Genomic DNA, 13,456 nt, shown 5'->3' with positions numbered 1-13,456 from the left:
AACAAGGCAAACAAAGATGACTTTTGAGAACGCTTTTCAAAGTGCTTAATCACATGTCTAACTTTCAGAGCTTAAATAACCTCAGGATGTTTCTTCAAATGCTTAAATTAGCCATGCACTTGAGTGCCCTGGTGTGCTGTGAACTAAATCCTACCAGTGTGCACCGACAGCAGCAAGGACTGGACCGAGTCATAGCACAGTTCTCAGCAGAGAACTCTCCAGAGCAGAGGCTCTCCCCATTTCATTTCATTAGATCCATTATGAGCATATATCATTCCCTGTTGCAGCTTTTGAATATGCAGGTTTTCCCCTGAGTGCAGCTGTGCTTTTTGTGGTGCCTTTTCTGGAATATTTTCTGATGCGTTACATTGTCAGCATTTTATATGATACTCTTTCTGTCTGTGGAAAGCCCGTGTCCCTTGGCCAACCGCATAGTATGGCCACTGTGATGTTTTTAGCAATAACCAGAGAAAGATGAAGTCTTAAATATAAACTATATGTTTTCTAAGCATCAGGAAGAAAATGTTCCTGAAAAAAAGGATGGCATTGTAATTTGTGGCTTTCAGTAAGTGAACTAAATAGTTTATTTTCACTTACTCTCTGTTGCCCCCAGCTGGTACTCAGAGTCTTGGTACCAGTAGCTGCATCTCCCTGCCCCAACACCCAAGCCCTACATCTACATTCAGACATCATTACATCCCTTTCTTCAAAGGTAAGGTCCAGGAATGCAAAACCGTGCCGTGATACTGTAGACTTATTCAGATGTGTTTCATTTTTATGTCTGTGCAAGCATGGCTTCCACTTGGATAAAATTTGTCTTAATTTTGTGCAAGTGCTTTCTTGATGTACTGTGTAAGTTTTAAGAACTGAGTGGGTATGGATTGTTTTATTTTTGCTTTTTTTCAGTGAGTGTTAAGTGTCTTTCCAAGGGGTGGAGGGAAGGAATTAGCTTTTATCATGAAAATGAGGGAGGGGATAATTTAAAAATCTGTCTGTTCTAAAATGCAATGTTTACCCTATTTTGGTGATGCAAAATAAATATTATAACAAACTTGTACATTAGATCTAACATTGGATGATCAGTTATCTAACCTTCTAACCTACATTTAGATATTCTTCATCTTATTTATAACATTACCAAAAACTATGCTAGATAAGCTGGTTAAATCAACATAGCTGCACTGATTAGCAAACAATCTGTGCCATATATTATAAAAATATATATATTACATATAATATGAATCTGTGCCATTTTAATGACCTTTGTGTTGCAGATGTGAGACAGTGCCAAGGAATGCCAAGAACCTTTGAGGAAAAGACTATTTTTTTAGCTAGTTAGTTAAATGTCAAAAAGAGAAGACATTTAGCAACCACGTGTCTTCCCTAGAGTCTGTCCTCTCTAGTAACAATATGAACGGGGAGGAGACATGAGTGGCAAACGTTTTCAATGCTTGTTCCTTGACTTTCATGTACTGTTTAATTTAATAAGGCAAAACCGTTCTTGTTGCTGTCATAACCATTGCAGAAAAGGAAGTGACCCTCTGCAGGAACCAGACCTGCAAATTCAAGTGAATAGCAGGCACTCATTGATTTTGGAAAAATAACTAAAGCATCTTCATTGGGCCCTAATGCATCCAGAAACAGTTCTGCCCAAAGTCAGCTGAGTTTCACTGGTATGAACAGGAACAGAATCAGGCTTGAGTCTTCCAAACACGATCCCTGAGAGAAAATTTTGGAGGAAAAAGCTGATGAGATTAAACTGTTGCCATTTTAAGATCTACCTGCAAAGCTTCTTCCCACAACCACAAGCAATTGCTCCCCCTCCATGTTTCTTGGAAGTCTGACACACACCCTGGTATTCTCTGAGGCACTGCTTGAACAGTTTTTTGATCTGTCCTCTAAATTTGGATGATATTATCCAACCTGATGTACAGAGTAAGAAAAAGCTCTTTTGTGTACTGCAATGCACAATTTCACTGTACGGAAAGCTCTTCTTTGAAAGCCCACCTGCAGTTGCTTAGCAGCACTCCTGTTAAAATGAGTTTCTGTTCAGTGCTACCTGCTGTTGCTCAGAGCAGCAGCAATTAGTTAATGCTGCTGTTTGGAGGAAGAAATCTTCAAGTGGCAGATCCTTGTGCCCAAACAATTATTAGTAATGTGCTCAAAATTATAATATTTTGTAATTCTGCAGCACTTTTTATCAAGGAGCTAAAATATTTTGCAAGCAGTAGCATACAGTGCCTCACACCACTCCTGTGAGGCAGGCAAGCCTGTTTATAATTTTCCTGTATAGATAATCCTGAGCCCTGCAGAGGTGGTGTAGATTATCCACTGTTTTACACTGAGTTAACACCTCAGTCCAAAAGAAGTCAGAAGATTTGCCCCCATCTTCTTCAAGATCTGTGAATTCTTTTCTCTGAGTTGCAGACTGTATTTTTTTCCTTATCTGGAGAAGCCTTTTGAGAGTGTCAATGTGCTATTTTTTTTCTCTTGAAGTTGTTAGGTGGGAAGAGTAGGATTGTACCAATACTTGCTTTGTACTCAGACCAAGGTTAATGTTTCCACTTCAGTTTTAAAAAAGTGAAATCACACTCATTTAAAAAATTTTGATTAAATCCAAAAATAATACACAGCTTAATAATACTAGAAGTAATCTATGTAAAAACAGCACTCCACAATTGTCATTAAAAATATTTCTTTAAGCTTCCAGGAGACAGAAATGTTACTACCCTAGGGAAATTAAAACAGGCATAATCTTCCTTTTGACTTCACTGAGTTTGCATCATGTGCTTCCTGAGAATGACATGGTTCATCATTTTTCCAGCAAAAAATATGATTACTGAGTTGCTGTTCTTTCTTCAGTATACTGTAATCTAGCTCCCATGAAGAGTAATAGGAAGAGCTGTTCTTTATCATGCAGACAGATGATTTGATTGTGCTATTTTAAGGATTTTTGTCTTCAGAATGTCTTCAAAATCCTGTGACAGCCTCAATTCAAGAAAGTTTCACAGTTCATACCCTTGTGAATCATACGGTGTGATATTCCAAGAACCTAGGCTTGGTGTAACTCTTCCTCTTGAGGTGATGGAGTCAGTGAGTGTACAGGCCGTGCTGAGCCCTTCTGAAAAAATGCTTACTTAAAAACTGGTGGAAAGTATCTTGCCTTTCTAGTGCAGGAGCACAGCTTCCAAAGCCCATTTATTTGACTTTGAAAGCTTGAAAAGAATTAGTCATCAAACTTCAAAAAACTTTATCTAGCTTAATGCACCATGTACAGAGATATTAAAGGATCCAGTTTTGGGAATAGGCTTTGACATCTCCCTCATCAGGCCAGTGGCATCTGTTTGTTGTTCAATCCTGAACTTAGACAGCTCTTACTGTAACTTATTATCAAATTTCCCATCCTCCTAGATAAGATAAAAGCTGACTAGGAAGGAGGTATAAACAATATTATACTTTTCCTGACTATCTCCCTTAAAAAGGGAGAATGGTCTGAGCTCTGGTCAGTTGGCTCCACACACACGAGGTTAAAAGAGCAGCCTACCCTGTCAGCAGCCAAAAGACACAAGGAAGTTTTTGTGGTTGACACTCAAGTTCAAAGTAAACCTTTCCAGATTCTTTCCAAGTTAAACAAAATCCAGGGAAGAGTTCATGATTCTGTTTTTTGCTCTGCAATGACCAGTAGAGCAGATCAGAGCCTGCAGCTGCTTGTGGCGGAAGACAAAACCAAAAGTTTGGAAAATCGCTCTCTGATAGTTGTATTTTCTCTGGGACCTTATTTGAAGTTCTTCTTCAGTGTATACCAGGCAAACCTTGAAAGAGACAAATTCTTGGCAAGGTCTCATTTTAGAGATTTTAGTTATAGGCTAGATTAAATGACTGTCTGTAGTTCCTGCACATGAACTTTCTACATGAGCCTTCAGTTTGCTTTATTATTAAATACTTATTTTTGTATGCAAAATGTGAAATACAACTCCTCTTGTGTGTTTGTCCAAATCAGTGGCAGAACTTAAGATTAAATGTGCATCAGCTTGTATGAGTGGGCTGGAAGAACCTTTTCCCTCATTTCATCCTTAATTCTTCCCTTTTGAGCAAGTTAGAGGTGATGGCTTTGTAAACTGCTCCACACAGATGATCCTTGCACCGAGCAGTTTGCAGATTTGCTGTCCCCTGGTGCTTGTGCTTGCATCCTGTTTTCTTACGAGTTTCTTCCTCTTAATCAATGCTTCCTCCTGATTCCTCGCTGACACTCTGTCTCTGAAGAATGACTTTGTATGTGTATACAATACCAGCACCTTGACATCACTGCTCAATGAAGTCATTATTCATGCAGGTCATATAGGAATATATGTTTTTAGTAATATGCTAATTTTTAAGTAAATGAGGGATTAATACACTGTGAAAATTAGTTGAAAACTTGTCTTGTTTTTTTAAAATTTAAAAATTCCAATAGTAGTATCACGCTTGAATGAATGACATTACAAGATTTTTAAGCTTTTTGGAGTTGTGAGGGACCTTACTTAAATAAGTGTCTACTACTGCTCTTTACATTCAAACTGGGAGCGACATTGAGGCTTCTTCATTTAGTAGGGACAGCCAAGCATCTGGGCAGCAAACAGCAAAGAAAGAGGGAATTACTAAATGTGCAGCGAAAACCTGTCACCACCTCTTTCCTTCCAAGAGCAATGGAGGAATCAAGAAACTGGATAACTGTCTGGTTCCTGGTTTGAGAACAACTTGGCTGCAAGCTGGTGGTGATGCACCAGATTTTTAGTAATTCCGTAATTCTTCCCTTACTTTTTGGAAGGGCTATAGGCTATCGGCATATTGTGAATTCAGTTTCTTAATTGCTCAGATTACATTTTTTTCAATGAGAAATCACTGTTATTGAGTACACAATGGTAACAGCTGAAAAGTTTTTGAGTTTTAATTTTTCACCAACTGTGAAAATAACAGACATTAATTTAGAACGGATTAGTTAGTGTATCATCATGAGATACATAGCACACTCTTCTGACCTCGTCTGGCCTGTTACTGCTCCCCTTGAACTCAGTGGCACTACAATTTGACGTCAGTGGTGCGTGTCAAGACTGGCTTTGGTAACAGACTGATGACCATACATCCACTGCTTGTCAACAGAGGCAGAGAACACCTCCATGGGCATGGCCTAGACAGTTATGGTAATCCAGTAGTTTTACGGTTATAAAACTTCCCCTCTCTGAAGACAGAACTCAGTTACAGATCCAGTGCCCTGAGCTGCTGCACTTTCTTTAACCCAAAAAAAACTTGCTATAATTTCGTTGTTACTAGCCATTAAATTTGTGCTCCATCCACACTAAAACAATAACAGCGAATTAACAACCATTTTATTTTAGAATAAATGTCATGTTTGGCTTCCAGTTGCTTAACGGTGCTGTAAATTAATAGGATTTTACAAGTCCCAAAAAAGTAGAGCTTTACTTTTTTGTTGCCAAGCAGCACTATAATGCCATAGAGTGTGCTTCAGGGAAATAAGCTAAGAGGAAATGAATAGCACCTAATGAGTAATAATGAGAATTTTGGTGAAGTGACTATGGCATTATAGATCCATGACTTGATAATCCAACCTTGTTTGCATAAATAAAAAATGCTGTAGCCTGTTACCTGTGGGAAAAGTTTGCAATTAAAAACCAAATTTCAACATCTGTTTTTGTCACTGATGTATGCAGGCATATTTGATTTAACATCTGGTTTTTGGTCTAGTCCTGCTTTGAGATAATTTAAACACTGCTGAATGATTTCATTACTGGTTTCAGGGGCAGGCCATGAGCCATAGCATTAAACTTTTTAAAAAAATTGATTGATAGATTATTCAGTTAAGGCTCTGCAAAAGATACTACAAGATTGTGGATGTTCTTATCCTTTTGTTTTCTTCGTTAAAGTGTTGTTAAAAGAGAAGCTTTAGTTTCAAAGTGGGGCAGTTTAATCTGATGTTATCTATCAGATATTCATTATTGATGAGATGTTTGGAGACTGAGCCAATACACTGTGCTGAAAAATAATGTGTTTTACAAAAACCATATACTTAAGACTGTTGGATTAACAAGTCATTCTGAACAAGCTTTTATGCTTGAAATACTCTACTTTGCTTTCCATTTTTTCTTTTATCTGCTTTCTTTGCTCTTCCCCTTGGAGGCAGTGAAAGTGGTCGGAGCACTCCAAGCTTATCCATGTACTCAGACAGCAAATCTTCACCTTCTGTCTATCAGCAGGCTCCTAGGCATTTCCATATTCCAGGTAGGCATTCACTGCTTAGCTTTTGATCTTCAATTGCTGGCACCTATTTACTCTCTTCTGAATGTAATTTTTTTTTTGCATTGATTTGTGAATTTTGAACTGCCAGAGAAGAAAATGTCTAATAAGTGAAAATCTGTTACCTGTTAAACTTCATCTCAGAAATAAAGGCGTTAGAGAGCTGTGTGCTTATGTATATTTTAAAAAAAAAAGTTAGAGGCAGCACACAGTGACAAATGTTATTAAGCCTACAAAGATACAATTATTTATAGTGCCATGGCTGCATAGGTCTGTTGAATTTGTGTGCGGGAGGGAAGGCTGAAGGGATTTTTGGTTTTGTGTTTTTTCCTTATCCATCTACTATCTGAATCAAAGAGTCCTGTTAACATAGACTTTAAAAATAGCTGGAAGACTTTAGAACTCCAGGAAGCTTGCTGTGGCTGTGTCTTTGTATATGTGCTATACTGTTTTCAAGTTCACATTCAGTCAAGCACATTAAATTTATGTCCACACTGTTTAGCTTTTTGACTGCTAAGCACATCTACTTGCTCAGTGGAATAATTTGTTTCTTTATGTTTAGCTTCTGGGGTTAATATTTCTGTAAACACACTGTAATTAGGAATTATATCTGCTCAGGTCTGTAGTACTAAGTAAATCTGATGTCTGTACAACATGATATGGGAACCCTGAACTGTGGCTCTGGGGGCTTTCAAAAAATTCCTGGAAGGCCAAGTTAGCTATACAATTCAAAATACAGACAAACTATAGGATTTCCTGTACAAACATCTATATCTGAACAAGTACAGTTTCTTCCAGCCCAAATGGTTCTATGATTCATAATTAATGGACAAAGTCCTTTCTCAGGCATATATTATAGTAGTCTGTTGTACCAGTATATGAATTTTATTTTAAGTACTGAAAAGTATAGCCAGTTTCTCTTTGTTGTCTATGAAGTATATGTTGTTAGTGGAGATGTAACCACCTACATTTCATCAAATGGATGCCATTCAAGGTGTCTTAAAGCATTTGAGGGACTTAGGGGCAGATTATCTACATAGGTAGGTATAGCCAATGTTTTAAATATATAAAGATGATGGATAAAGCTTCATTCACTTGTCATAACCAGTGAATGACAAACCACTGAATGAATGCGTAGTCTTTGCTGAAGTGCTTGCATTTTTAGTGTTGTTGAGAGGAGACAAGAGCAGAATGGTCTGAACTGCTTGCTTACTCTTTTATTCTTTCTTTCTCTTTCCTCTTCCTCAGACACTGGCGTAAAAGATAACATCTATAGGAAACCTCCTATCTACAAACAGCATGGTACAGTCTGCCTTTCTCTGTTGCAGTCTTCTCTACATGTCTTTGTAAAGAAATGCATATTGACTTCCAAATTAGTTTGCTGTAGTCTTTGCATTTCATTATGTCTCTATAATCTCAAATAGAAAAGGAAAAGAAATAATGTGAAAATTAAATAGCATTTTGTGTAACATACGGTCCAAGGATTCAGTAAGTTCTCTAAGACTGGGATAATGATATTTTGATTTGTCCTGGTAATTTGGAGCTGATACTAACTTTAAAGCAGTTTTCTCATTTATGGAATGACATAAAACATGTAAATGTTGATGGTTACTGTCCAGTTTTCAGACCATGCCTTGGGATATCTAGTTTTTGTAAATAATTCTGACTTCTACATTGCTTGGGAAAAAAATGTTCATTGATAAGTGGTGTGTATGAAATATGTACTTTTCATCTGCAAGTTCTTCAAGCTGTAAAATCTCAAGAACAAATGTAGTCACACCATGGCAGTTAGGAACAGATGCAGTAGCTGATAACATCAGCAAGACGTGGTTGGAAAACCTTTGGTAGACCCAGCAGCAAGATTGCTGTCTGCATTTCTAAACAACAGAAAGAAATATGTGATGTTTTATGCTGCTGAGAATCTGACTTAAGACCCTAGTAAATATGAAAAATAGAAATATGAAGTCTGCATTCTTCTATTATTATTTTTGCTGTATATTTCTCTAATTAACATCAATGCAATTTCCATGTTGGTGTCAGCGCCTACTATGTTCTCAGTGACATTTGACAATGATCTTGATTGATGATACAGGATTAGCAATAAGGAATTCATTTTTCTAAACTGAATTCTTCTATTAATCTTTGGAAACAAATAGGTGGGGATTCTGCTGCAATAAGCGTGCCTGAAAAGTGTAGAAGTACCTTTCTGATTAAAGGAGTCATGACTGGAGTACTCCTGTACTCAGAAGCAAAGGACAAAAATAAAATATGTGATATAAATCTGCTGCACACCAAAAACTTTATTTTAATCATGACTACACCCCTGCTTGGGAACAAATGAGAGAATAATATAAACAAGAGAGCTGATCATCACACTGTGAGCTAAGGCACTTTGGGGATGAAAGCGTGTGTCTTCAGCGATACAGGTGGGAGAAGGAAGCTGTGCCACTCTTCCTGGCAAGGGAAGGTCCAGGCTGTGCCTGTGAGCAGTGTCTCTGTTGGAGCAACTCCTGCCATCCTGTTGCCTTCTGCAGCACTGTCCGCACAGAGGTGACTTCCCATGTTATACGTAGGAGTGGGAAAGCTCTGTGTGTCTGGTCTCCCATACTTTGACTTTAGCTGATAGCTAATAACTTTCCCTGAGTGAAAGGTTAGGGAACTGCAGCTACATCACTGCCTTGATGGTCAGAACAAGGAAAAAACATTTTACATATTTTTCTTTTGTGGTAACAGAGGGCTTTAACTGATTTTAAAATAGTCTAACAGTTTTAAAAATGATGCTTTTATGTAGTTATCCTTTTTATACTATCTTTCATGGAAAATGACAGTTATTTCTGTTTTGGATGAAGTTCTAGTTTGGATTTGATACAGTAATAGGAGAAAGAAACTTCTCAACTGATGCCTCCCAACTGAGTGTCAGCCTGTGCATGTTCACTGTAACTGGTGCTTCATGCTAAAGTAACTGCTCATTCAGATCATCCAGATTTAGATAACCTTTGTGATTTTCTGGGTATGGTTTTGAGCAAAGTCAGACTTGCCAACGTTTCATTGCACTTTAGGTATTGGTCTTTGTCACTGTTTAAGGCTGGGCCGGCACTTAAATCGGGCAGCAGATGCTCTCTGTTAACCCCTCCCTCCCCGGGGAGGGGAAAGGACGGAGAAAAGGGAGAGAGACTTATGGATTGGAAATTAAAACTACTTTAATAATACAATAATAATGGAAAATAGTATAATGACATTAATACTGATACTACTAATAATGGAAATAAGAGGAAAAGTATACAAAACCGATACTGAGTGTCCCGATGACGGTGGGGGATTGCAGGCCGCAGCCTCCAGGGGCTCGCACCGCTGCCGCAGCAGGGTGGGCACCGGGACATCCCAGACCGGACTGCACAGCCGACAGGAACCGGATTCAGGAATGCACGGATTGGGGTCGGAGGCAGGAGAGCGAGCAGGGTCCCACAGGGATGCCGGCCATGAAAGATGAGAGTGAAACCCTCGTGATCCCTTAGTTTTATACTGAGGATGACGTGGATGGGATGGAATACCTCGTTGGTCAGTTTGGTGCAGCCCTTTTACGACTTTTCACTCGGTTAACAAAAGGGGGGCCAGCAGTGGCCTTGGTTCTTATAGGGATAAGTTTAAACATGGGTCTCTCTGCATACCAATCCTACTGATACTTCAGTAGCAACTATGGACATTGAGCGTTATCAGGTCTGAAACGCAGACAGTGTCTGAAAAACATGTACCTGTACTTTCAGAAAGTGCAGTTACTTACAAGAAGCTTAACTGAAAGAAAAACTCCTGAAAGGACAAATAGTCCTAGTTTAGCCAAACCAGGACAGTCTTTGATAGACATTTTCTGCTCACAGTATCCTGATCTTGGACAAACTAATGTTCCTACCAGGCCAAAAGATAGTACCTGGTTTAGTGCCTGATGTAATGTAATCTGCCAACTCTGCTCTCTAATTCCTTCTTGTCTTTAGATATACAAATCATTTGAGGCAACTACTCAGGCTGAGCAAAAAAAGCTACTGACAAAGGAAAAAGTTGAATATTGTAGTGGTGTTTGGAAAGATCATGAGCAAATGCAAAGTTACAATCAACTAGTGTATATCAGCATAGCTTATCTGATTTACAGAAGCCGATGATATGGCTCTGATGTCCTGTATCCTGGCTGTGTCATTTAATTTTATAGATATTTCTGGTTTGCAAAGAGGATTCTAAGCAGCAGCTTTTTCTTCTTCCAGGCCCGGCATTTTTATATCAATTTTCCATCTGTCAGATATGCAATCAAAGTCTGGATTATGTCAGTTTTGCACTGCTGTGTGGAGTTGTTCCTCCCAGTCACTGGAGTAGGCAAGGAATTACATCTCTAGTTTAACAAGGATACATGTTTTAAACTTTCTTTTATAGATATTCTGAAAGGTTGCGTTGAAAATATATGCTCATTTTTCTACTGAAAAGCAATACATAATTTAATTCAAAAAAACCCCAAAAAATCAATGAACTTTCCTTTCAGTAAAAATAAAAATAATAAAAAAACCCTTACCTTTTGTTCTGGAAGAAGTCCCGGCTAAAGCGTGAACACATAAACCCTTACCTTTTGTTCTGGAAGAAGTCCAGGCTAAAGCATGAACACATGAGCAGCTGATAATTCAGCTCCTCAAGCTAACAGGACACTGAACCTAATACATGCTGAAAAGGAGCCAGAGAACATTCCTTCATTGAAGAGATCAAGTTTGAACAAACAAGCACAAAAATGTTCTTTAAAACAAAAAGTGCAAGAAGCTCTTCCAAAACATTTGACTTTAAAAGGTTTCAATTACAGCACTGCCCAACAGTTTTGCTGTAGCTACAGCTTCTGTGTTTCTATTATAAACACCCAACTTCAGAATGAAAAAAAGGTGGTGGAAAAATGGGACATACAACAGAGCAGGCTGAGAGCTGGGCTTGGAAAGTGAAGAGTGTGGGAGCCTGCATGGTTGTTCTTTTGTGTGTGTGTATGTTCATGTTTCAGAAGTTCATGTTTCACAAATATTTGAACATCATTCGAAATTTAAAAAGAAATTTGAAGAGATTTGCTCTTCAGCAATATTAGCACTGCTCTGTGTGAAACATGCAGTTCATGCTGGGGTTCACAGCAGAACCGAGTATCCCTTATAGTGGTGAAGCTAGTGCTCACCACTGATGAAATTCAGACCACTTGGCTTTATCTGCCAACAATGTATTGTATAAAGCTGTGTTGGGAACTTGGGAGGGGCAGGCCTTCATGGCCCCCATTGATTTTGGTTGTACTCCTCTGCATCTCTTTCAAATCCAATGCTCTCAAGATCCTGTGGAACATTTGAAATCTCCAAATAATGCCTTGGATTAAACTTCATCATTTCCTTTGAAAATATCAACGTCTTGAAACAAAAAAGATTTCAAAAAATGTGTCAGATTCTCTATATGAATTTCTGATTTAGTGAGAGGAAGATCCATAAGTACAACCTGGAACAACTTGTTGACTGGTGATTTAGGGTATGCTCCCAAAATATCAGTGAACCAGGTTTAAGTCTTTCTTGCAATGTAGGGACTTTATTCTTCATCTGTCATCTATGGATATTTCTTTCTATTTATTTCTCAGAGAAGCAGCTTGCCATCTTAGGAAAATTCCCTTATCAGAATGCTAGTAGCTAACTGAAAACCTTGAGTTTTTTCATAATGCTGTTTTCATTTTATGACCTGACTCAGTTTTACCACATTAAATTGAGAAAAAAACACCAAACTCTACCGTTACAGATTTTCACCTCTAACCCATAGTTTTTTTTGTTATTCTTCATCTGTCATCTATGGATATTTCTTTCTATTTATTTCTCAGAGAAGCAGCTTGCCATCTTAGGAAAATTCCCTTATCAGAATGCTAGCAGCTAACTGAAAACCTTGAGTTTTTTCATAATGCTGTTTTCATTTTATGACCTGACTGTGTTTTACCACATTAAATTGAGAAAAAAAAAAAAAACAAACTCTACTGTTACAGATTTTCACCTCTAACCCATAGATTTTTTTGTTACTGCAATTTGTTGTTTTTTAAGTATCACCTCCTGAACAAAACCAGTTAAGGTCTGGATGTGAGCTGTGTGATGGCACCAGAAAATAAAACAGAATAGCACTGAAATGCTAGCGGTGGTGGCCTTTTGCCTGTGTTGTTTAGATGCAGGGCAGATCCTCCACAAATGTGCTGGCTGGGGAAACAGAGCAGACAGAGTTGTTCCCAACTTGCTGGGGGTGTTGCAGCACTTCTGAAGGTGCAACTTAATCTCCTCCACACCTCTGTCTCTGAGAATCTAGTCTGAGCCTTAACTTTTATGTTCTCATACTATTTTTATTATTAATAAATATGTTTTCTGGCTACATTGCATTGCATGGGGCTCTTGTGTTGCCCTTTTACTCATGCATTGCAGACAACCCCCTTGTTACAATTACTTCTCATGGACTTAAATTACACTAGATCATTGCATTACTCCAGTTTTGTACAATTAAAACTCTCCCTGAAACAATATAGATTGATACAAAGGCAAGTAGGACTCAAATTCTGGGAATTTATCTGAAATTATGTGAAATTTGGCACAAAATCTTTCTGTAAGATTCTGAGGTGTAACTCAGTGTCTGGAACAATACCCTGGGACATGAAAGACAAGGAAAAACACATTTGGTGGTTGGGAACTATCTGATGAATAGCTTTTAGGTTTTCAGTTTTGAGTTTTCTTCTTAACAAGTTGGAAAGTTACAAGAAAATAAACCAACAGTAAAGTATCAGCAATTTTTTTTTGTTAAAAGACTCTTTAAGAGGGCAATGTCATCAGAAAAGTGATTGGTGAAAGAACTGTGAATTTTAGAGTCTGACACAGCCTCTCTTGCAGATTTCATGAAGAAATAATACCAAATTTGCCCCTATCTTCTTTAGCATCATTACCTATGCATTTTTTGGAATGTAGGAGGCCCAAGTGTGCAGACCACAAAATATCTGTGTAACCATGTGTACTTTCATGGTCATGGTAACAGAAGAATGGGGAAATGACTGCACTGTGTGCAGTGACCATATAAATCTGTCCCCAAGTTATGATGTAGGTTTTTTTCCACCAATCGTTCCCCAAAAGTAGTTTCAAAATCCAGCAGG

At 38.2% G+C, this 13,456-nt stretch overlaps 1 protein-coding gene across 1 annotated transcript in view; it reads left to right on the top strand.

Annotated features, from left to right (window-relative positions):
* The window catches only part of LOC104160060 (actin-binding LIM protein 2-like), a gene marked incomplete at its 3' end in the record, with an annotated part of 101,621 nt that overhangs the window by 74,236 nt on the left and 13,929 nt on the right, over window positions 1-13,456 (top strand). The window contains exons 12-14 of the mRNA XM_009698118.1: window positions 614-712; window positions 6,175-6,276; window positions 7,540-7,593. Coding sequence (XP_009696420.1) covers window positions 614-712; window positions 6,175-6,276; window positions 7,540-7,593 — 255 coding nt within the window. The remainder of the gene's footprint in view (window positions 1-613; window positions 713-6,174; window positions 6,277-7,539; window positions 7,594-13,456) is intronic.

Source organism: Cariama cristata, unplaced genomic scaffold (genome assembly GCF_000690535.1).
Source record: "Cariama cristata isolate BGI_N322 unplaced genomic scaffold, ASM69053v1 scaffold5164, whole genome shotgun sequence".
Taxonomy (NCBI): domain Eukaryota; kingdom Metazoa; phylum Chordata; class Aves; order Cariamiformes; family Cariamidae; genus Cariama; species Cariama cristata.
The sequence above is the reverse complement of the archived record's forward strand: the minus strand, read 5'-3'. Positions and strand labels throughout refer to the sequence as shown.